The sequence below is a fragment of the Nematostella vectensis genome, chromosome 14 (assembly GCF_932526225.1).
Source record: "Nematostella vectensis chromosome 14, jaNemVect1.1, whole genome shotgun sequence".
NCBI lineage: Eukaryota > Metazoa > Cnidaria > Anthozoa > Actiniaria > Edwardsiidae > Nematostella > Nematostella vectensis.
In genome coordinates, this window is record NC_064047.1 from 5,095,899 (window position 1) to 5,121,372 (window position 25,474).

Consider the following 25,474-nt stretch of genomic DNA (forward strand, 5'->3'; position numbering starts at 1 on the left):
TCCAGAGAATTGACCTTGGCGCGCGAGCTAAGGAGCAACTGATCCTGGTTATGTTAATGATATATCTTATATACTCGCACTAATGAGTCCGGTAAGAAAAGGGAAATATCTTCTACACGTGTAGTAAATGATCCCAAGTTTTGGCAAATAAAAACATGTAGCAAGAAGAGTTGGTTAGAAAGCATAGAGATGCCTTTGATAAAGACTGCTTGCATTCTTAGTCTTCCAATATGCTCAAGCAAAACTTCACAAAACTAGCATAATATTTATTGTATTTTTTTACTGCATACTTCGCTTGCTTGAGTTTAAGCTATCACCCGTGCCCACCGGCCTAAGGACCCTCATCGCTACGCGTGCATGACGCTTTGTGGTGCCTAGTGGCGTTCTAGTTTAAATAATAGAGAGCTTAAGCAAGCCAACGCGAACGGCATCAGCGCGCATAGAACGTAAAATTAGGGAAAATGCCGTTCGAGATTTCACGGACGTCAACGCCGTTTTTCAGCAATTCGTAAGCGCGCGCCGTTTGTGATGCCGTTCGTGTTGACTTGCTTAAGCTCTCTAATCCCAAAGCTGTATGTGCTAAGCCATATACAATTATCACTTAAAAGTATTGCTAGTGAAACTTTTTCTTCGTCTATTTGGAGATTTTTACAGCGTAATATTTTCCTTGATTGCCCAGAGTTGATATGGGGTGCAGAGCCACGCCCCTACTGGTCATTTCCTTAGGGGCTCCGCTCCCCTTTAGATGCTAAGGCAACTCGTAGCTAAATATTTTGTCGTGAAAGAAAACTAATTTATCGCCATCTGAATTCATCACTCTTGTTAAAGGAAGTAGGCATGTCGATGACGTCGAGGCAGAAAATAGAAATTCGATAATCCTGTTAAAGTTTTTTTTTGTTTTCGAAGATGACCCAAATGGTTTTAATTTAAGAAAATAGTTACCCTAACGTAATCTTAACAAACCGCTTATATGATTTTGTCGTTACATACCCGTGTTGACTGTGTCAAAAGGGACCTTTAGAAACGACGACGGCTAGGTCAACGAGATCAGGGTGAAAATAAGGGATTATTTTTACAGTAGAAACGTCCGCGTTCTAGAATGAGCCTTTCAACATGGATTTTTCAGCCCCTAGTTTGGTGTGACACGGCTGAAATGTTTCAGAGTGCATTTCTACGTAACTCTATTGAATTCTCACTCCGTTGTCGTCCACGATGTCGTCATTGCTTAAAGTTCCTTAATTCATGACGTGCCGTGACAAAATTATGACGTGACCGTGACAAAATTATGACGTGACATATCCATAGATGACTTGCTCAGCGTTTTGTTAACACGACCGTCGTTATTGCTGAAATAATAAATGTTCCACTAAAAACTACATATATTGCTTTTACTATATTAAACTTACTGTACTAATTCTCATACTATATTATATATATAAAGCTCTTAATCTTATAATATACCATATATGACTCCTACTCTTCGCACAACGTCGCAAACTAATTGCCTAACTTTCGGATCAGTTCCGCTTGCTACGAGGCCTGTCACAGCGGGAAACACCGCTGGCAAGACAGCCTTAAACTGGAGGGTAGGGAGTCCAAGAAGGGCCTCAAGCATGGTCGATACCAAGCTCGTCCACACGCCCAGCTGGAGAAGCTCGTCCTCCTTACGTTTGAGCATCTGTCGCTCAAGCTCAATCATCCTCAGGTCATCATCCAAGTGCTGACGAGTCCTGTCACGTGATTTGTAGTCTGGCGACTGCCTCCTCTTGCCGCTGACCGACGGAGAATTTGGAAGCTCGTCCGGGTTAAAGATACCATGGTCCCTTGCGGGTGATGAGATGGGTGTCCATGAGAGGCTTCGGTCAAAGTCGAACTCCGTCTGGATGTTGTACGTGTATTGCGGCTCGCTGCTGTACTGACTGAGCATGCGCACGTACACGCTGGTCAACTGATCGCAGGCCTCGTGCAGCCGCCTCACAATCCAGTCCACGCTGCGATCTCCCTTTAACAGATCATTGTGACGATTGGGACTGCTTAACACCTCGTCCTTGGCGACCTCCTCTTTCTCGTTGCCATGAAAACCGTTGCTGTGGGCATGGTTGCCGTTGCTATGAACTTGATTGCCATTGCCGTTACCGTTACCAAGGACATGGTTTCCGTTGCTTGGGTTACCGTTGACACGGTCCCCTGTTAAAATGCGCTTGATGTGCGAGCTACTAAAGTGTTCGCCGCTGTGTTTGCAAATTTGGAACAATGTGTGGAGGTAGCACGTGAACGCTGTGGTTGACTGGCGGAGCAGGTTTGCCGGAGCGTCGAGCTTCGCGAGTTTCTGAATCAGGGATCGTAAACCAGGCCGTGCGTTGAACTCGTATGCGACCGTGTGTGATTCCATGAGGCAGTCAAACAGGACAGACAGGTTTGCGGGTGACAGGTAAGACAGGAGTCCCGGGAGAACCGACTCTGGCGACTCCACCGAGCTGTCACTAGCGAGCTCCGTTGCCATGACAGCAGGAATGGAGCTCATTGATTGGTTGAGGGTGTCGTTGCTGTCCAATAGAATGGAGCTTATGGTTTGAAGAAGCAGTTGATGGGAAAGTAAGCCGACGATCAGACTTCTCAGGGAGACCCTACAAGAGGATATTATAAGGTTGATTTATCTCTTTCTAATTAAAATAGTGTTCGTCAGTATAACGACAGACGGTAACCGGAAGTTTAACGTTTACGTTCTTTGTAAAGTTTTTGCTCCAACCCAATGAAAGGAGACGTTTCTGTTATACCACACAGTCTTACATATCGAACCTGCTAGCGATGCGATAGTGTGAAACACAAACTCCGGTTGCCGTCCGTCGCCCAGAAACGTTTGATTTTACTATAACGAGTGCCTTTGTGTAGGCACTATAAATGCATATGGTACCACCGGCCTGAGTGCCCCGCCGTCCCCGGAAATAACCGAATTAACCTGCACTTACCTGTTTGCCATCTCGGGTTTGTCTTTATTTTCAAAGGTCGACAGCACAAACACATATGTACGGGTCTCTTCTTCGTCGCTTGTCTCCTCTCGAGTCTCGCCCCCCTTACGCACAGGAAACCCAATCACCTGGCTGTCCAGTAGAAACACCTAAGGTTGAATGATACATGTAAATGAAGTGGAAGGCATCAGTAGAAACAAGAATGATGCATTTAAATAAAGTGGAAGGTATCAGTAGAAACAAGAATGATGAATGTAAATGAAGTGGAAAGCATCAGTAGAAACAAGAATGATGAATGTAAATGAATTGGAAAGCATCAGTAGAAACAAGAATGATGCATGTAAATGGGGTGAAAGGCATCAGTAGAAACATCTAAGGAAGAATGCTAGACGTAAATAAAGTGGAAGACATCAGTAGAAACATCTAAGGAAGAATGCTAGACGTAAATAAAGTGGAAGACTGTGGCTCACCGCCCATGTAAAAGGAGATTAATATTAAGTCTGTACATCTGCCCTAGCTAACGAGCTGCAAATGGACCAATCAGCTATCGCTTTTTTTCTGGTGACCAATCAGCACCCACCTGTTCGGCGACTTGCTGCAATCTGATTGGATCGCTGTACATGCCCTCCCTCCTCGCCACCACCTTGACAATCATACCCTCATCTCCCGTCACGCTATTCGAGCTCGGCTGAAAGCACGTTACCAGGTCCTTGATGTCAAAGAGGGTGGCCTGGACGGCTTCTTGGAGACCATCACAAACTATCTGCCATAGGTCCTCCGTGAACAACGGACCCCCCGACAGCAGAAGGTGCCTGTGGGATATGATAAAAACGAGTGACGTCACTATATTAAGAGATGACGTGACACTATCTGCCATAGGTCCTTCGTTGACAGTGTCTTTGTTATCTTTTGTGCTGGCTTGACTAATGCGCTTGTATTTATTACACGTGTGTGTAGCATACTTATTTGGCGTTCTACGGTAGATTCTGGCAACTGGAAAACTTTATAGAAATCAGGATCTTACTTAGCCTGCGAAGCAAGCGCAAAGGGTTGGGTAAGATGAGGGATAGATCCGCACGCCTGGAGAGAAGGATGGAGCGAACCTAGCTACGTTTCCGTCTCTGTTCTTTCACAGCCCTTGCTACACAGGCTAGATTCTTCTGCTTCTCGTTACTGTGTGCCTTTTAACATTCCATGAACTCGTCAAGAGGGAGGGAAGGGAGTGTTTTGTAATATTACCTGAGACATGAACATCCAAGTCTCGCGATGCCCTCCACAGGCTGTGAGACGCAGTCGATAAGAAGGTCCAGTATCTGTTTCACCATCCCTGGCACGCACTCGGCCGCACCTGTGATATTAGAGATTAGTCCTTGTTCTGGCTGGCCTAGATACTGACTCGACAGGCGATTTGCACTAAAAGATCACGTGACTTTTTGGGTGACAAAGTCGCGCCAAAATAAACACAGAAGTCACGTGACATTTTGGGTGGCAAACTCGCGCCGAAATAAACACAGAAATCACGTGACTTTCTGGGTGGCAAAGTCGCGCGCGCTCGGCAGATCATTTTGTAATTTTAATAGGAAATAATGCCAAGGTAAACAATAAAATAGGACAGGCTGACAGAATCCCTTTAAAACCTACTTCGATCCCCGAAAAAGCTGAATAGCACTTGCATCATACAAATACCATGTTTATAGGCAACACCCTAAAAACATTGCAAAAACGTACATAGTGTCACGAATAACCAGTTTTATTAACAAAAGCTACTATCCCTTTCTCCCAGCATACCTTGCACGCTTAGAAACTGCGGTAGCTCCTCCACGATAAGTTCTGTGGCCAGGCCGCATGCGTGTTTGAAGTTGGCCGCTGTACTCTCCCAATAATGCCTGTTCCGCTCGCCTCGATAGACCCAGTTCCTCAGCATCGGTAGAAGCAAATTGGTTACGGTGTATATCGAGAAATTAGCGCCCGGCACTGTAGTTATGGACCGGAGGATGTCGAATAGGACCTCTAATGTCTGGGGCTGGTAGCGGCGGGGACAATGCGAGACCGCATTCGTGAGCCCCTCCAAAAGAAGGTACCACACTCTGAGGATTCCTAGGGAGGTGAAAAACGTTCAGGTTTCACTCTCATGCATTTGTACGCATGAATCCGTAGTCCTTATTAGCCTTTCTCGCTATGCGCACGCTTCCAACCCACCTACAACCCCTCTCAGCCTCTACCATCCACAACCCCCTCTCTACTACCTAGGTGCCACGCCACGAATTCTCGCTTTTAACCTACAATTTTATTAGAATAGAAGCTGGGATTATGATTGTGTTTGATCTGTAGCAGTGATAATGATGGAGACGATAAACTCCCTGGGGGATCTCTATAAAAGCAGAAGGAGGTTAGCGTCCCCCGTCGTTATCTTTTGTGACATAAAATTCCACCAACAGCTTATGGTTGGTTCTCACTTAGGCGCAAGCGCAACGCACTCATTTTTCCGATTCCCACTGGGACGTAAGCGCAAGAGAACGCAACTGCTTGATTTTCTTGCGCTTATGTTTGACAGATTCTCACTTGTGTTGCGCTTACGTTCTAGTGAGAGCCAGCCCTTAGGGGGTCTCATACATATGGATCATCCTATCCATTGCCAGACAAGAGGTAGCGGTAACTTTTAAAAGGAATGCAATAAAATTCGAATACTGAAAATGTGTTTTTATTGCTTAGGTCTAGAAATTTGCCTCGGCCACACGTCATGTAATTCCTCTAAGAAATAAGAATTGCTGTTGACTACACCCAAAGTGCTACCCCTTTAGGAATAAATTGATTTTGCCGACTGTGAATCCTATCTGTCCTACCTGTGTCGTGAATGGACGTGATGCCCCCCCTCCCCCAGGAGCTATCAGACTACCTGTGTCGTCAGTGGACGTAATGCACCCCTCCCCTAGGGGCTATCAGACTACCTGTGTCGTGAATGGACGTGATGCCCCCCCTCCCCCAGGAGCTATCAGACTACCTGTGTCGTCAGTGGACGTGATGCACCCCTCCCCTAGGAGCTATCAGACTACCTGTGTCGTGAATGGACGTGATGCCCCCCCCAGTAGCTATAAGACTTACCTGTGTCGTCAATGGACGTGATGCCCCCCCCCCCCCCAGTAGCTATAAGACTTACCTGTGTCGTCAATGGACGTGATGGTGGCTGCACTGGTTGCTGATATCGTCTTCATTTTCATCCCCGTATTCTGCTTGGTAGGGCTCGCCCCCAGTCCCCCCTCGGGTACCTCCTGATTGCTAGTATCCTGCAGTCTTATGGCGTGCGCGCCGTGAAACACTAAACTTGACGGCATAATGTGAATGGAAGCCAACTTCTTGGAGATATTAGATAAGTAATCTAGTGCTGGCAGGCACATATCACTGATCGTGCCGCTCTCGCTGCTCATTATGCTGTCGTTATCGCTTCGGCTGTCGTCCGGAGGCTCGTCGTGTGCCGATCCGCGTACGATCTTCAGCAAAGTCTGGATACACTGGACTGCTGCTGCTCCGAATACGGCGGGATTTTTGTTGTTGAGGAACGAGGAGATGACATTGAATACCAAAGCTGCTCTCGAATCAGGTTCGTAATTCTCGAAGTTGTTCCGAGTATAGATTCGGACGGACCGAACGGCGCCGAACACACTTCGCCAGCCTGACTTGATACTAACAGAGTGACCATCGACCATTTCAGACAGGGTGGCGATAATCTGCGGAGAATAAATCATATAGATAATATTGATAAATGATATAGTTAAAGACAGTGCTTGCTCAATTCAACTTCAGGATACCCTGACACAATTGTTCCAAGAAAGAACTTCACACCTCTCTTCACAATTCTTTGGAACGAGACATTAATAAATGGAACCAAATTATAGGGCGGGTATTTTAAAGTCTTTTTTTTTTTTGTAAACTGTCTACAAATGCAAACCTTCTCAGTTAGCCTTAAATTCATTTTACAGTTGTTTATATTATTGTTTCTGTTTTGATATTGTGGTTTCGTTGTATTTTTTTTTTATAATCCAAACAACACGAAATTACAAATTTGGCACGACCTTTTCGATAGGAAATTTTAGGATTACAAACACTTTATCATAGAAAAATAATCCGGTGAAAGCCAATTGTGGGCTCACCACAGGTAGACCCTCACCTGGTCCTGCTCTTCCTCCCCACAAAGCTCCAGCGCCAGAATATTCTCGAAGGGCTTGAAGAGCATCTCGTGGAACCAGAAATGCGGCAACTCAGTGCGCTTGCTCAGCAGCTCCGTCAGCACGTCATGCAGGGAAGTGATTGACAGCTTGGCAATCTGATGGTCTCTGTGGCAAGCAGCCTGCAAATAAACCGAAACAAATAAATACCAGGCGACTTGCGCTAAGAAATCACGTGACTTCTGGGTGTCAATAGCATCGCGCGCGCTCCGGCTTTTGGCGGCAAAATGATAGTAACAAAATGCAGCTTATTCAGCGCTTACGAATAAGCGAGAGAGTTTCTATGTCAGAAAAGGCTTAATTATTAAGTTATTGCTGTGTCTTAATTATTAAGACACAGCAATTTATGTGTTTATTTTGTCATGAATTTGCCACTCAAGAGGTCGATTGGTTTCTCAGTGCAAATGGCCTATTAGTTTCTCTAAATTCTGATACGTCACAGTCCCTAAAGCCAGGTCCTGAATAATGGCATAACTACATTTACATTAAAGCGAGAACGATCTCGATCTAAAATAAGCTGTTTCATCACCTGCGATAGAACAGGCAGCCTAAAGCCCTGTGCAAACTGCGCCAGCACCTGCCAGCATTGCTGGGGAATTTTCGCTTGACTGAATATAGGACAAAGGAAATGTCAAAATCGGCAATTCGCCAGAAGAATTCGCCAGAAATGCTGGCAGGTGCTGGGGCAGTTTGCACGGGGCTTAAGTCCTTCGCTTGGATTCATTGTGTAATTTATTCTTTATTTGTTATATTTTTATCATATCCAAATTATTGAAGCTTGAAGATTGCTCCAAGAAATAATGATGCGATCGCCACTGCGATTTAAAACCCCTTACATGTTTCCGTAGGCTATGAGACATGCACATGATATACTGCTCAAAATAGAACTCTAAATTTATCCCATTCCACTAAAAAGGAATCAATTCTACAGTGTAGAGGAAACAGTATGGAGACAAAATATCAAATATTTTAAAATGTTTAAAAAAGTTGTTTTAAACATCATTTTCACGCAAGTCGAATCATCACGACTTAAACTCTTACTTACCTCCACGAAATGTGGCGCGAGAACAGACCAACCGCGTAACAGATGAAGCAGCGGCCTGTTAGCATTGCGGGCGCATCTCAGCATGACGTCAGCAATGCGATAGAGGTGAAGTGTGGTAGCGGCGGACTGCTGAACAGTGGAGCCTGCGATCACTCCTGTACTTAGAGAGGTTTCTTGGGGATTTCCAAATAGCTGAGTCTGGGAGGCTTGGATCAAGGACTGGAGAGAGTGTGAGAGATAACCGTTAAGTCATGTCTGCTGTATTTGCTATGGAAACTGGTATAGACAGGTCTGTGGTGGAAACTCCTCCAGTTATTAAGTATGAACAGGCCCTCCCCCAGGGAGGGGAGGGTGCAGGGGGTGTGGCAATAGACGTGCTATTTGTAGACAAAACTTTAAGCACAAGCAATATCACTATGTTATGTCATCAATCCAGACTTTTGTGTAGCCAAATCCGACAATAAACGTCCTTTTGAGATACTGCAAAGGCTTTAAACTCCGTTGTTGTTTTTCCAGGGGTGGTCAGATTTTTATCAGAAAACTCCCTACCACGAAAGAAAGAAAAATCCTGGGTACGGGCCTGATGAAACACCTCTAGTTATTTCGTATCACTAGAAAACTACAGACAAGCTGTATAAAAAAACAGATGTTATACAATAGGCATGATGGAATCAGGGATACCAATCAACACAAGGGTGAATTGGGATGTTTTCCGCCTCGCAGGAAATGGACTTTTTGATCGTTAGCCCTTGGTCGGACAAAAAAAACGACGAAGGATTAATGCTCAAAACGACAGCGAAGCGGGTCAAAAGGGCGAAACTCGAAACGAAACCACAGAGGCGTTGTAAACATACCATTTCAACTTTGTGGTGATTTATTTCTCTCTTTATTTAGTCTTAGTCTAGTCTATTTATCTTTAATTGTAAATTCTTCTAAGTCTTTTTGGTTTGGTATTAATCTTTTAATAATTTCAAACCTGTAAGAATGATAACAGCGCTTCCACATTTAATGTATTCGCCGCGTGCTCGAACAGCCGATCGACCGCCGCCGACAATGCGAATATCGCCCGAGAAGCATCGGCTGGGTTCAGTAATCCTCCGCTATTCGGAGAGGACTCGCCACGTCGGGACTTATCGCTATTCGGAGACGAGTCGCCATTGAGGTAGTCGGAGATGCTGGAGGTGTCGGAAAGTGGCGACGTCAGGTCGTGGTTCTTTCGGGGAGTAGTCGGGAGGGTAAGCTGGGACGGGTCTAGGCCGCTGCTGTTGATGTGCTGTCTCTCCAGCTCGGCGATATACGTACAGCACCTGATAAGCAGTTAAAAAATATCGATCAAGCACTCATTTGTTATTGTTTATCATTAAAAATACAACGGTTTATTCGCAGAGAAATTTCAAAATCACGGTCTATGAATAAAGTCAGATACGTTATTGACGATATTTGTTTGAAAATATGGAAATGGATTCTTTGTGTGACTCGTCATTGAGCGGGAAAATGAAATGGCGGCGTGATTTGCCTTCTTTGAAGTTAAATGTTATGAAGATGGTGATGGTTGTAGTTAGTGTTGATGATGAGGATGTTGATGATATGACATGGAAATGGGTTTTGGTGATAGTGGTGACTGGAGGAATCTTGATGACATAAAAAGAAAGTAAGACTTTGCTGTTTAGTGATGTGGGTGTAATCTCTAAACTCGACTTGTGTGACCATGTTGTTTGTTTTGGTTTTGAATACTCAAAGCATTTATTATTTTCAAAAATACAACTCTCCTTTAATTGCTTTAAACTTTCGAAATAGAATTCAGCCCTTTTTATAGTGAAATGGATTAATGTGACTTAAGCAGATTTTTTCATAGTGTTTCGTAGCCTACATAACCATGCGTTATGCAATCTCGTCTTTAACACGAACCGTTTGGAATACATGATAATATCACGTAGATTTACTTACCTGAACACGTGCCTCCAACATTTTGGCGCGTGACTACCAAGCTCCACCCCCACGGCCAGCAGTCCATCCATACTCAAGACATGCGCAGCGTGCAGCTTTACGGGGACGTGCGGGGCATGGGCACGAGCGCGCTTTCCACCCGACCCCTCTACCCCGCAGGAGGCGTTAGCTAGTAGCGCTAACACGAGTTCGCACCGCGTCTGGATCCCAAGGGTACAGGAAAGCCTGGCGGCACGCCGCAATCCATCCAGACTCAAGCAGATAGTGTCACGCTCTCGGTTATGGTCACGCCTGGTATCCCCTCCGAGCATTGCAGCGATGCCGTTACTTGTTCCCATGGCTACAATGAATGCTTTAGGTCAGCAGTAGAGATTAACCTAGTTTGAGTAGGTCCTTCATATAAGGTTCACTATAATGTCCCTTACCATAACCCAACCTAACCATTACTATAGTAAACCATATATGAAGGATTTACGCTAGTTTGACCTGGGTTTGTCTTTCCGAAAAGGCAAAGCTCACTAAGACTGATAAACACTCACTCGTTATGGTTAAGCACAAAGGAAAAGCGATGAATGAGATGCGTATGAGATGTGTATATGCCCTTAATCAGTGTAGGATACCTGAGCTCCATTTAAGAACCACTCATTTGTTATTGTTTATCAGTGATAATCATAAACGCAAGAAAACTTCAAAATAACAATCTGCCAATAAAGTCTGATACGCTATTGACGAAATGTGATTGAAAATATCTTGGTTACTCGCTTGAGTTAGCCGATGGAAATGAATGCTTTGTGTGACTCGCCATTGAGCGGAAGCATAAAATGGCGGCGTGATTGGCATTCTTCAAAAATATATACATTGTGGAATACGCGAGGTTAAATCAAAAAGAGATTCATTCCTAAGCCATGACATCTTAGTGCTGATGTTAGATTAAACGAAAGCCTGTCTCACCCGATGTCGAGGTCTCAAGAGGCAGCGATAGAACCTCCAGCACGGATGACCATGTGGTCAGCAACACTCTTCGCGCGAACTTAGTCCCCTCGCGGCGCGCCGGGGTCATGTGACTAGGCTCCTGCTGATTTAAGAAGGTGTCGTCCCCAGTGTCCTTCTCGCTTGCAAATATGTTCTCCGACAGCAGACTGACCAGTGCCCTGTTGGTCCCTGGGTTCTTGGGCTGGTACCCGGCCTTACCCAGGATGTTGTATGTGGTCACTAATCTGTAGAGCTCTCCGAGCCACACCGAGGAGAGGCCCACGATGACCCCGCTGTTCAGAATGCTGTCCACGAATTCTTGCTGTTGAGCGAAAATTTTGCCTTTTTTAGAATTATGAATAATTCCGTATATGGAATCAGAGACATTACAAAGGCGGTATTATATGTTAAAACAATAACATAAGGAGAATTTTGCAAATAATTGTTAAATGTACGATTTAAAATTGTCCTGAAGAAGAACTGAATAAAAGTCCGAAACATTGGCGTATTTTGCGACTGTTTTGGTTCTCCATTCCATTACTCACATACACAACAGACCCATAGGATCCAGAGACCAAAGCTCTTTGCTCAAATACTTTATTATCAAACAACATGTACTAATTCAAGCATGCCCATCGGTCTGACCTGTGTCAACGGCGGGGTGCTTGTCTTCTTTTGGTAATGACCGCTGATCAGCAACTTGAAATTCAGGCTCAATGTCGTGTAAACAGTGACGTAAACCCCGTCCGCATTGAGTATCGGGTAATGCGGGTCGGACGTCGCGCCCTTTCCAGAACTCTCGTCGACAAGATCCGATCGTCCGCGAAGTGTTCCGAAATTTGGAACATTCTTCCGTCGTAGAGACATACACGTGACCGCCTCGCAAACGTCAGAGGCAAACTGCTGCAGTGCTTCGTCCACTGTGATTGGATCGTTCAGGCTGAGAACTGAGGGTAGAATCCCGAGTAGACATCGGGCGAAGTTTCGCGCACCTTCCCTCTCGTTCTCCTCTACGTTCTTCTTAACATCGCTCGCTTTACGCACTTCCACTGGCGCCTGCTTCTGAGGACTCGGTGGCTGTTTCGCTTCTCTATTTCTACTCACGTAGACGCCGTTAATTTTAACCACAGCTCTTTGAGGCTGCGGTTTCTTTGACAGTTTTTGTACTTCAGGCTCGGGTTCATCGGCGCTTTGTGACTTCACTAATATCCCTTTAGGTTTCCCTTGTTTTGCTTCTTGCTTTCGATCGAAATCAGACGCCGAGCGGGTCCGTCTAAGAATTGGGCGTGGCCCTTTTCCTGGGGTGCGTTCCCGTTCGTCTTGCACCGCTTTCTCAGCCCTCTCCCGCGCCTCCATCTTCACTGCCTTTGACTCAACATAAGTCTTCTTCGCGGTTAAAATTTCGCTGCTTGTTTTGAACGTTTCGGGATCCCTGTGGTCATCCCAACCTTGCTCCCCACCAGGCCGGGTACTGGGGCGAGAGGGCACACCACCCCTCACCCCTGGGGGTGTGTGACTCCGTGGGGGCACTTCAAGGTCTTCGGAGGTAGTAAGCGCGGTCCACGAGTTCGAACGTTTGATCGGAAACCCATTCGCATCGGTTTTAGTGATTTTCTGCGGCGATAAATCAAAGTCTGTATACGATCTAGGAGCAAGGTCCTTTACTTGTATCGATGGGTCCGAATTGAGACGAGATCTAGGCTCGTTACCAGGCCCTCGTCTCCTATTCGGACTCGGTTTCCGGTTCTCGAATGAGGAGGAGCGTTTGACAGGAACACGAGATCCACCGCCGCGACGCGGGTTCCCTGTGCGCTGCATGGCCGCGTTGTGTTTGTTGGTCTCCATCTCATGGGCTTCAAACATGGCTACTTCGTCTTCGGGTGCGAAATGTACGCTCTTTGGCTGCAAAACCCGGGAGTCGTCATCTGCAAAGCAAGATGAAGTACAGCATAGATGACGATACAGGCGACAGGGTTTAAAATAGAAGAATCTTTTTATTTTGCTGGGCCGTAGCAAGGGGCGGGGCATTAGGGGCAAGTGCCTCCCCCCCCCAATGTTTTTCAGAAGTAGGGGCGTGGCTGTACCCCATCCCCCAAATATGTAATGCAAAGCAGAGATTCTGAGTAAAAAGGATAAACATTATTGATATAGCACTTTACAGTTTTAAGCCCTTCACATTTATCCTGGATCTAGGGAACACAAACCTCTAGAGGCCGAAAAATAGAAAAAACTCTATCCGTGTTTCAAATGGGAATCGATACTCTTTCAGCAGAGCTCCCATACGGTGACGCGGTGACACACTGGGCCACCTGTGGTGAGAGGCCTGATATGCTGACACGCTTACACACTGGGCCACCTGTGGTGAGAGGCCCGATATGCTGACATGCCAACCACTGGGCCACCTGTGGAGAGAGGCCCGATATGCTGACATGCCAACCACTGGGCCACTTGTGGAGAGAGGCCCGATATGCTGACATGCCAACCACTGGGCCACTTGTGGAGAGAGACCCGATATGCTGACATGCCAACCACTGGGCTATTTGTTCCCAGAAAGATTCCCAGAAAGCGCTTCGTCTCGGCTTAATAGCTAGAAATAAATACACCTTATTCCTGGGAGTACGCATGCGCTGTTCTTACCTTCTCTAGATTCGTCCTCATTGCCGTCCCACATGCTTCCGCTTTTGAGGAACCTCTCAGTCACCGAGCTTATGTCACCTTCGGGACTTGGTCGTTTTCCATCGCCGTTGTCTACTATCCAATGTGCACTTTCTGAGCGCTCCTATGCATAACGCATTAGGTCAGTTGAATAGTGATGGACGTTATTTTTGGATTGGAGGGAAACGCACCCAAAATAAGATACAATTGGAACTTTCTGTTCTTACAAAAAAATGCTTTTGTTCTTTTTTAATTTTGGTGGTTCAATTAATCGTTTAATTATCCAAGCATATTTTAAGAACATGCAGCGAACATTGCAGAAACGTGATACACAGGACATTTTTTCTCTCGCAATTTTGCGAAAAATAGAAACCAATTCTTCACTTGCAGCTTGCGACGCAACGCGTTATTTATTTATTTTATTTTATTTATTTTTATATTTTCTTTGCAACACACAACACAATAAAAACTGCAGGAAAATTGCCTTCAAAACACAGCGTTTACATCTACGGGGGCCCATCGAATCTCAAGCATTAGAGAGTTACCTCGAAGGTCTCTTCGCTGACTGTAAATTTCGGAACAGATCTCGCGGACGCTGGATTATCATAGTTGATGTTCAGCTTGTTGAGTTCCTCCCAGCTATCGGACTCCTTCAGTTTGTTCAGCCACTCGATGTGCTCATCGCTCAATCCACGACCTTGACTCAAGTCTTCCAAGGAGCCCAGCAACGCTACTACGCATGCTACACTGCAGCTGGCCACTGTACTGTCGGCGCAATGAGCGGACTCAACCACGCCATCCATCATTCTGTAGAACAAATGAAGATATCATACAGTGGCACCTGTCTTTGCGGCAAGTCATTCGAATAAGCACAGAGTGGCATGAAAGCTCAGTGGTAAGGGCTTCGTCTCTCAAGCAAAAGGACCAGGTTTCGAACCATGCCGGGTCATTTTTTTTTCCTATGAGGTATAATTGACACGATTTATGTAATGCTTAAAGGAAACAAATCTATGTTTAGTGAGTCTAAACCACGGGTCATGTTATGTGATTTCAAACTACGTCATCGTGTTATTAGTAAACATAAACCACATCCGCTTCCTTGTTTGCTAATCCTAGGCTATTTTAACGCATCTGCCTGTCCTCTCCTCATCTACTATCTCTCGATGAACAGTATAGAGAATTCAACACTTACAGCCTTAGTAAATCCAGGTCAGACTTTTTCTGTTCCGTGGGGGAATCTGGTGAAGGGGGGTTGTCTTTATCGATAATGGTTGGTCCGGCGGCGTCCAGTAAGCGTTGAGGGCTTGCGAAGATCTTTAATTATATATATCAGGGAACTTTAGCAAAATAGTTTTTGAAAGACGGACTGCAACCGGAAGTAGTGGGTTTTTGTGTTTATCGTTAACGCAGCACTAGGGAGTTTCATATACAAGGTTGCGTGGTAGAGCATATACGTCTTCTTTTTTAAGAGTTGAAAAAAAAACTTTGCGTAAAACGTTAAAGTTCCGGTTGTCGTCCGCAGTTCAGAAAGGTGTCTGCTGGAGTTCACTATCATTAAATCAGTCCTGAGACATGTTATGGGTGTGAGCTGTGTTAATGTACAGCCTACTAAACACCATTTGCACATATAGCTCGGAAGAGACAAACTTGCCATTCTTTGAACGAGTTCAGTTGTATTCAAAGTTCTACTGTGATCAAAGAAGTCTATGTACAAAGGAGCGAAAGTACTCCTAATTTCAATGTATGTTATGGATAAAGTGTTCATACGCGAGATAAGTTGGCAGAGTGGCGGTTGAGGGCGGTGTTATATCAAACGGGTTAAAGTTCGACAGTGTACCTCTTTCAGTGCCTTCAACGCTTCCGTCCTCTGATACGTTGGTGGGTACAAGATGATTCGATGGAACAGAGATTCCAGAACAGGCCGCATGGCCGCTAGCGGTCCAACGAGCCTAAGGAGCTCATTTGCGATATTGTATATGGTCCTTGGCACGGGCCCGACCACAGGCGACACCTTGGGGAAGTTCCCACTGCCTCGTCCCCCTCGATTGATGTCCTCCGTGGATCCAGCCAGTTTGTGTTTCTTATTGAGGTCGGTTATCGGGCTTCCGAGAAGCTGGATAAGGGCTGGACAGAGTAATTGCCTGTGATAAAAAAGACGGAAGTGTTTTGGGCAGCCTAGGTTACCGTTTTGCTGGGCCACAAATGATTTAACCGGGAAACCATCAGACCGACCATGAATCATTGTTTGGCGTAGCCAGCTATGTTTTGGCGCCAAAATCTTTGAGTAACACAAATTATCAAGGCAAATCATTTGAACGGTGCGATAGGGTTCGAACCCAGGTCAGGTAAGTCTTGGACTTCTTCAGATGAGACTGGGACTTTGTCCCTTTTGAATTAGATAGCTACGTTAAACGTCGGTCAAATCTAGCGAACAAGCCTTTATTTGTGAGACGCTAAAAACCACACTGTAAGATTCCATGTTAAGAGTCTGTATTTGGCCACATTGCCAAAGGGCCATTATTTTATAGCCGGCTGTAAGCCGCCATTTTGTCATCCTAGCAAAGCACCGAGTGTGAAAGGCATCCGTTTCCATCGGCTACTTTGGGGGAGCCAATGCGATATTTTCGATTGAATTTGGTCAATATTGTACAAAACTTTGTTTTCAGATGGTCATTTCGAGATTTTATTGCATTATGTGCTTCCGATATTGAATGAAAACAATAACAAAGGTGTGGCTGACAGGGTTTTTTTTAAATAGTCTCTATAAGACCCCATTAACAATCCAGAGTAAGTCTGACTCTGGCTGCAGTTCTGAATAAAGTCGGTCCTCATCCCTTTAATTTACCTGGTTATGGAAGGAGCACTTCTAAGCTTAGACTCTATTTCCAGCCGTTGCTAGGCCTCATCGGCCCTCAAAAAAACCAGCTGGAAATAGAGCCTAATCTAAGCTGGCCGTTTAACCACTTAAAAAGAGGGGCTTAAAGTTTTGCGTTGATGCGGTTTTGCGTTTAATCTGGGTGGTTTTTTCGGTTTTCGTATTTTATTCCGAGAAAAAGCGGTATCTCTAGACTACGCAGTTGACGGTTTTTGACTTATTTTGACGGTTTTTTTGCGTTTTTCTGTGCGTTCTCCTGTGAGGTTTTGCGGTTTTCATCCCCCTTACACCCCTTAAAGATGTTGTGGGGGTGAAGCCCGTTGTACCCCTTACCATATGACAGTGATGAACTCCTTGTCCTCTTGTAGCGAGGTGAACAGGCTGCCGAGCATCACTAGGATAGCTTCAAGGTACAGCGGCAATGGCTGACTGCTGCTTTGCTGTGACGGGGAGCTAAAGGCAAAAGAATACTTTACTCGCATATCACACAACAACACACAATTACAAAATTCACGAACATTTACCGAACATAAAACGAGTATTTCCAGAGCCATTTTTGAACATTTCCCGAACATATCACGAACATTTCCCGAACCATTCACGAACATTCCACGAATAATTCCCTATACCACCAGCATTTACCAAGCCATTCACGAACATTTCACGAATGATTCTCTATACAACGAGCATTTACCGAGCCGTTCACACGAACATTTCACGATCACTTGTAGTCTAGAAGATTGCGTGGCTTCGTTTCCCAGGAAAACGAACCAAAATTCAATAATTTAAAAATGTGTTTTATAAAATAAGCTTCGCTTTTTCGCCAGTGGGCTACCCAAAATCAGTTTTCAAGCTTGAAAGCCAAATAATGATCCTCATACAAAGGTAAAAACTGCGGAAGAGAGCTCGAAATTATGTTACCTCCATCGAGATGGAAGACATATGGTTGCTAGCTACGTTTGTTTTGGGTAACCTTTGTTTTTTTGCATTCGAGCGTACCTGGGCCCGGAAGTAAGGCGAAAACAGAAATGCTTCAGCAGCAACACCACATCTTGGCTAAGGATCTTGTTGTTATCCGTCGACGAAAGATTGCCCGCTAAAAACGAAAAAATATATATATACTTCTATTTTTGTTCAACCATGAAGCTTGACCAATTTTTCGCGTTGTTTCCGATTAAAACTTGCACGTTTGGTCGAGCATATATTATGTTATTTTGTTCTCTGATTGGTTGATAAATGAAACAAGTTGAGTAGCCAATCAGGGAGCGAGAATTCTCGACCAAACGTTCAAGTTTGAAATGTAAACAACTATTATCTATTATGACTGTCACGTTTGTAGAACGAGTCTAATGTGATATTATCTGATATTATCAAGTCGTGAGATACAATAAATCAAGGTTCAACACAGCAGTTCTAAAGTTATATTATTTGATATATACCAGTAATTAGATGGACTTTCTATGTGTAAATCTTCTGATATTATCTGATATTATCAAGTCATGTGATGCAATAATCTAGGTTCAACATGGCAGTTCTAAGGGTATAAGATCTGATAAATATCAGAAATAAGAGTTGTGAGCTTTGTTATAATATCGACTAAATATCTGATACTAGAACCCTGTGAAAAATATCTGATTTATATCCGATTTTAGATGAGTGATAAATATCGTATAAATATCAAAGTGCCAGAGAAGTTCGATATCTCGCTTCTATGAGTAGTTCTGGGTATTTGCATAAACTTCAACAGCAACACAACAATCTGTTATAAATTCAGATTACTAACGTTTTATTATTCTGATGTCTGAACCATCCTTCTGACCCTGAAAAAGAGGGGAAAAATATCCATTAGATAATGGATGGGAAATCATATCAGGCCCGTCCCCAGGAGAGGAGTGAGGGCGTTGCACAGTCATCTGTATCATATAGTAAGATAATATTTTTGACGATCTTTAAATACAAAATAAAATAGAAAATTATCAACTTTCTGGCGGCCAAGGGTACACGCCTGCATGTTTGAAAATAAAACTAGAGCCGCAATGCTGTGGAACGCCGTTACCACAGAAATCCCGCTTACCTGGGTGTGATTGAGGCTCTCCTGAAGGCGGTGACACACGGAGCTCAGCATCTGCGTGAGGGTCGCGCGACACGCGGTCTTCGTGGCCTGCTGATGGGCGCGCGTGTACGTCTTGATACAAATCTGCAATTCAAAAAGACGATTAGCTCCACAAATTGATATAGCAGATCTTATAGGTGGGATGGGGGGGGGATTTTAAACCCTCCTTTTGGGAGAAAGTGTCCTAAAATGCTATACTAAAATTTTCCTTCGAAGCATGCCACAGCCTATCCCTTATGTCTCTAACTGGAGCTCAGGGAATGAGAGAGTTGTCGAGTTCCTGGGAGGCAGCATAATAACACAGTATTTCCTTCATGGGGATGCCTGTCCCCAAACCACTCTGATCGTATTGTCGCATTTTATAGATATTGGTCAAACCGCCCTCTCAGCAAAACGCTAGATCGGCCTATGAATTGATAAGATTCAAATTATCTTCCCCCTTAAAAACAACAGAGCAAAAGATAGTCTTGAAGGACTTGATTATAGAAGGGAGGCGTCGTACTCACCTCCGCGATCTTGATGAGATATTCCCCATGGACTTCACAAGATGCCGAGCACGTGATGATCAGAAGCATCTGGAATATTACGTCAAGGTAAAATCACAATGACATCACTAACGAACAACGTGACGTGTATACACATACTGTGGGTTGGTGAATAGCATGAGGCCCAAATGAGAAATGGTCCGCAATGTCTGGAACATTACGTCACGGTGAAATCAATGCTTTCATTGTCACTGTCAATGATGTAACATACTGCTGGTTTGGGAATAGCACGTCACGTTGAAATTGCATCACAGTGAAATCTCTGCTTTCGTTTTACCTATTGTGTGACTGATTAGCTTATACTAACCCCCCCCTCCCCCCCTCCCAATCACTAGACACTAATCTTTCTTTACAGCCGCCAGCAGCTTTTCTTACCTTCATGATCTCGACTTGAACCTCGTCTGTCAGAGAGGGAGTGGACACCACTGCATTAATGAACTGTACCGGAAGTTGAGCATCGATGTCCTCCTCGCCATGTGACCGGAAACGGTCATCCGATATCAATTTCTGTGAACAGTGTCCAATGAATTAGGTTTGTTGAGCCAATTTTCTAGCGCTGTCTTTCGCTTACCGATAATCTTAAGCAACACGCATTGAACGGATATCTTTTGATACCCCACTTGTGACTTTGATTTATATTGGTTGCGCGTACTTGTATGCTTGGTGAGCGATGATTGCTTAGTTTACATGTAGGGGTGTTTTCTTTTGACGATATTTGCCACGGCTTTCTACTTTATGCCCAAAAGCTCAATTGATCCCGATACTTTATAAATGCATGTAGGACATGACTCTTTATATGTGGTGGTTCTAAGAAAGGCATTTTTGGTTTGGAAAGATTCGCTACCGAAGCCGTATAAAATGCGTCCTTGGCGCTCAGGGCGTAGACGGCGTCGATTGCTGTAACGGTCATATTTTTGGCATGCTCTAACTTCTCTAACACTACGCAGTAACTCGGGTGTGTTCTTCCCGTGTCGACCTGACAGGGATGCTCGTCGTGTCTTTGGGGCTCAAAATCGGGCCTTAGTTATTTTTCACATATCAAGAAAATTTAGCCAAAAATTGTCGTTTTTGACAAAGCGGTCACTTCCATATAAGGATACTAGCATATTCCTTATTTGGAAAAACTGCATGATTCTTGTTATTTTTAAGGTTGCCGTAACGCAGGTGCTTCGTAAACTTTATGAATTGTAATCAGAAGAGAAAATCAGTGCTGTGACCATCTTTGGTCAATGGAGAAAGTCTGAAAAAAACTAAGATTACTCGGTACCAGTCCCTCAAAACGACAACGTTTTCTTCATAGTGGGGGTGTCCGAGAAAAAAGATAGGCTTTTCTCTTAGAAATTGTATTTTTAGGGCTTCTGAGGTATTTTCTAGGGTAACATTTTTTGTTGCGCGGGGCAGTAAGCCCTATAAACATCGACTTAAACAGACTCTTAGGCTAAGTTCAAACGCCGTATTATCCATGAGCCACATTCTCAATGCAAATGCATTCAAATGAAAGGTGCGGATTGTTTCATCTTTATTTGCATGCAGTTTGCATTGATTACGGCTCATATAAAACGCCCGTGGATAAAACGAACTTAGCCTTAGAATAGAATGGGATGGAATAAATTAATACAGATGGAATAAATGTGCGTACGAGGTAACATGCCAACCTCGGACACCCAGGGCGAAGCAAAGACCTTCTCGAATTCCCTCCTTCTTTCGTCTTTCCGCGTACTCCCCCTTCGGTCTCCGCGTCGCCCTGGGTCCCCGAGGCCCCATGGGTAATTGCTTGGCCATCAATTCCACAGGAATCGCTACGTCACCGCAGGAGCGCCAAACAGAGACTTACGGGCAAACGACGTGACTGACTTGCCAATTTAGCTCTTGTTTTAATGGCTTGTTTTCATTTAGGATAGTAGGTAACTTGTTTTTGACCTTCTAGAAACTTCTTAGGCTTTGTGTGTATTAAAAAATAGCCTGAAGTAAACTCCGTAAAACGTGTTCCTATTCAGCACTTTGTAGCTTTCAATATCGTAATCGAGAATAATTTGGGAAGGCGAAACCCGTAAAAAGCTGGTAGCAGTATTCTAGACCCTACACAGGAGTTTTCTTGTACCGGTTAAAGACTAACAAAATGATTGATGTTTTCGATTTAACGAAGGTGCCATTTTAAATATATTTTTTTAAATTGAAGTTGAAAAAAAATAGCGGCATTCTTTCTTTATTGGATTTTTTCCCGTGTAACGTCTGTAACAAAAATAACAAGGACTTCCCATTTTGATGTCTTTGTGGGCGGGTATTCATAAGTTACTCCAATATCTTTTTTATAAACTAAGTATATTTCTATTAATAAGACACGATATTCAAAGAGTTTTGTAAGTAAGCGCAGGCATTTTAGTTAAGCTACCACTTTATGCATACGAAAATTGGAAATTGTTGAAAAATACCCTGAATCGTATAAAATCTTAGCCCGCTAGTCACGTAAGCATCTTCGAGCCACTGAAGTAAAAATCAACAGGAATAGTCCACAAGAACGAAATGTATTTTCTAATTAGCGGAATAGTTAAATTAATCAGAGTTTCTTGGTTTCTCATAACACGGTAATTTGTACAGGCTCGTAGCCAGGGCGAAGAACCCCCACTAGCCAGACAGGTCCGCTCTAGTGAAGGAAAAATTGTGTACCACTGCAAGCTAGGACATTAAGCTACCTAAGAGAATAAATGGTCCTCTAAATGTGCCCGCTATATGGGTAAACGAACGCCCCACCCCCCTCCCCCTAGCTCAAAATCCTAGAGACTCATCATTTATTTATGAACGCACAACTCAAACTAGTGTTTGTATCACAAGAGCGGTAATACCGGTAAAATGCGGGTTTTCTACAAAAATGTATTTGATGTTGGTGAGTTTGCTTACAAAGGTCAATTGTGAGATAACTGTAAGATACCTTAACACAATTCTTGTGCAAAAATTTAAGATTCAGCGTATTGCAAATTTTTTAGCGAGGTTTATTAGCTCTCTAAAAAGCGACGATGCTTTTAAGAGAAATTAAAATAAAATAAATTGATTATAACAGTTCTGTTGCCACGGTTATCTTGCTAACTGATGGATTATTTCCATTATGGTCACATCACCTTTCGGTAAAATCAAGGTAATTTCAATAAGTAATAGAAAAGAGGATGTTTCTCAACCAAAGGTGACGAAGTTTTACAACACCGCTACTAAAAAAATGTTTCTTACAAAAAAAACTTTTAGAAAATTCAGATTTTATATCAGTGGCACATAATTGATAACTTTCAGATGAATGGTTCCCCCTAAGAGATTTAATGTATATAACTTTATATTAATCATTTTCTCTTGCAAATATTTGTAGCGTGGAAACTGTATTTCCAGGGTTACCAAGTCAGTCGCCGTTTAGCAGTCAAATTCGGTTGACATCCAAAATAACATACTAAGTGATTTTCATGCAAAATACAGCACATTCATCAAACGGAAAGGCGGACGGCACATCGCGTAAAACCAGTATTCTTTCTTTTACTGGTATTATTTTGTATTATATCCGATAGCATGCTATCCAAAGACGTTATTTTCAATTCCGGAGTATCAGGAAAAAATACAAAATTAGTTCATATAAACCCCTTTTAAAATGTCTTGCACGTTCAAATGAACAGCTCCAAACAACTTCAAAATCGTTAATAATTTACAAACACCAAGCTATGATTTATTTGACTTTGAACTGAGTTTTAGATTACCTGGAGGCCATTTATAGCATTTCCAGCAAGTTTGGAGACCCGTGATTCCAGCGCCAATTTTAGCGGTAGAAGACATCTATCCCTAAAATCACACGTTCCCAATCAGCCATGTAAACCTTAAATTATCGTCCACTGAAGCAAAACAATAAAGAAATCTCAACCGTACAATCCGTACCTTAGCTCAAATGGCTCAAGCGTCCGTGTGCCTGTCCGTGTCAAAAGCAATCCATCTGAAAATTAAACCTCTGTCAGTGTCCATTAAAGTGGAACAGAGATGCAAACGTTTCCTATTACCCGTAGCGGCGTTGCAAGCGTCTCTGACAGATTTCAACTTGTTCGACGTGGCATCCCTACACAATGAAGTAAGCACTTCTTCCATCATTTAAACTTCCCAAATTCCCTCATCATTGGTATAATTTTTCCTAGTTATTCCTCTGCGACTGACGCACAGTTCTGTCGTCTTAGATCCCAGCTTCTTTTGCCATTACATAAATTTTCTACATTTCTTTGCAGAGTTTTACCTAAGAGCTCCGCTATTTTTAAAACAATAGAGCAAAATAAGCGATGCGCGGACTGGTTGCGCACTAGGACCGGCAGTTGAATGGGTTTTCCTCGGTACCTGTAGACTTTCCTTTCAATAATGCCCATATTTGGCACGCAGACACATTGGTAACCGGTGTATACCTGTGGATTTAGCGACTATTGGATATCCTCACCCAATTCTTAAAGGCTTTGTGTCGATTTTTAGAGTTCCTTAATAGTTCAGCGATTGCTCTCTTTTGTCATCGACTTCTTGCCTTTATTCTTCCTAGAGGACATGACAAGAAAAGACTTCAGATAACTCGAAACTCTAAGAAAAATCGAAATAACATTAGTACCGTGAAAGGTGGCCGCTTAATAGAGGTTGCCCGCTTAATTGAGGTAGACAAATACAGTACTTTAGTAGGAAATTGATATTTTGGACATGTGGCTTGTCAGTGTAATAGAGGTACCAATGTAGATAAAGCTGTCTGGGAGTTTGGGTTATCGGGAATTCGAGTTTTCCAAGAGATCAAAAGCGTATGATGATAAATGAGTTCTGTTTTCGAAATGTCTAAATCTGAATCATTCTAGTAGTGACTGTTGTGAGATTAAGGCCATATCAGATTGCTTTACTCCCGATACTCGAATCTTCGAAATCAGTTCGAGTTATTGTGGACAAGGGATGAATCAACACAAGGTTGAAAAGGTATGTTAAGCCCCTCTGTGAAACAGAGTGGTTGCGCTGACGTTTCGAGCGTTAGCCATTCGTCGGAGGGCTAACGCTAATGCTCCGACGAAGGGCTAACGCTCGAAACGTCAGCGCAACCACTCTGTTCCACAGAGGGGTTTAACATACGTTTCAACCTTGTGTTGATTCATCCCTTGTCTACACCACCCCTACGCAGACCATCTAGTTTTTCTACAGCTGGCCTGTAGCCTTTCTAGTTATACTAGTTATTGGGGGATATGAAATGGGTTGCTTGTGGTAATTGCTCTCTTTGACAAAATGTCAAATGTGTACATGAAAACCCTTGTCAGCCACGCCTTTGTTTGTCGTTTTCATTCAACATACAAAACAAATCATGTGTCGAATTAATATTGAAATAGTCATGTAAAAACAATGTTTTGAAATTCATTCAGCGGGTCACAGTTGCGGGATTAAGCCCTATAAGACGTGAATGACTGGTATAAGGTATATACTTTATCAGGAATGAGAGAAGAACTTGAAGCTCAGGCTACATATTTTTGGGGATTATTTTGCATCACCTATTGCTGATATCCTACGGGTCGATAACGAAAATCCCCCTCCCCCCCCCCCCCCCCCCGAAAATATCGAGCAAGCCAAAAAAATATCTAAAGCAAATCGAACAAACAATTGTTTGCTAAAAAGCATAGCGACATTCCAGGGAAACAAAATCGAGTAACCCTCCCCACTAAAATAATTTTCCTGGATTTTGTGACATAGTCTCGTATTCCTCGGATTAATAAAACTTGTTACCTCCCATGCAATTGCCATTTGCAGGATTCGAGTTGGTGCGTGACACTAGCGAGACAGATACATTTCAGGTATAAATTTCATGTAACTTTCTGTCTGTCCCAGCACAATTTTCGAGTCAGCATCGCAACGAAGGTCGCATGAAAAAGAGAAATGCTAGGACATTTGATCTCTACATTGTTTTGTGTAACGTCTTTTTTGTCGGCAACTTCATTTTATTAAACTTTAGTTCTTTTACAAAGTTTGGGAGGCCTGTGTTACGCCAACTAAACCGTAGGTTAGCGAGTTCCCACCTCGCGAGCAGGGTTAGATTTTACCTCAAAACTAATCCAGATTTAGCGCTAACCAGCGTTTCAGGAACAGAACTTAAAATTTAATC

General features: G+C 43.6%; 1 protein-coding gene across 1 annotated transcript; it reads right to left on the reverse strand.

Moving 5' to 3' along the window:
- Nucleotides 1-245: 245 nt before the first annotated feature.
- On the reverse strand, nt 246-23,652 carry LOC5507837 (brefeldin A-inhibited guanine nucleotide-exchange protein 3). The gene is made up of 25 exons (XM_032376587.2): nt 23,373-23,652; nt 23,254-23,308; nt 23,079-23,160; nt 19,720-19,851; nt 19,306-19,374; nt 18,761-18,883; nt 18,470-18,506; nt 17,686-17,782; nt 17,020-17,139; nt 15,649-15,952; nt 15,004-15,125; nt 14,357-14,618; nt 13,794-13,935; nt 11,802-13,081; nt 11,136-11,478; nt 10,185-10,524; nt 9,214-9,544; nt 8,238-8,456; nt 7,135-7,314; nt 6,127-6,694; nt 4,758-5,066; nt 4,209-4,317; nt 3,550-3,781; nt 2,970-3,118; nt 246-2,627 (listed from the first exon to the last, which is right to left on the reverse strand). Exons 1-25 carry the CDS (start codon nt 23,458-23,460, stop codon nt 1,451-1,453), a joined length of 6,870 nt encoding a protein of 2,289 aa, XP_032232478.1. The 5' UTR covers nt 23,461-23,652; the 3' UTR covers nt 246-1,450.
- Between the last annotated feature and the right edge of the window lie 1,822 nt (nt 23,653-25,474).

Coding starts and splice junctions, on each gene's coding strand:
- LOC5507837 (XM_032376587.2), bottom strand. CDS start 23,460: ATGATGGAAGAAGTGCTTACTTCATTGTGTAGGGATGCCACGTCGAAC. Junction 19,852..23,078: donor ATGCTATAAATGGCCTCCAG/GTAATCTAAAAC, acceptor CACTGTTCACAG/AAATTGATATCGGATGACCG. Junction 2,628..2,969: donor AAACCCGAGATGGCAAACAG/GTAAGTGCAGGT, acceptor ATCCTCTTGTAG/GGTCTCCCTGAGAAGTCTGA.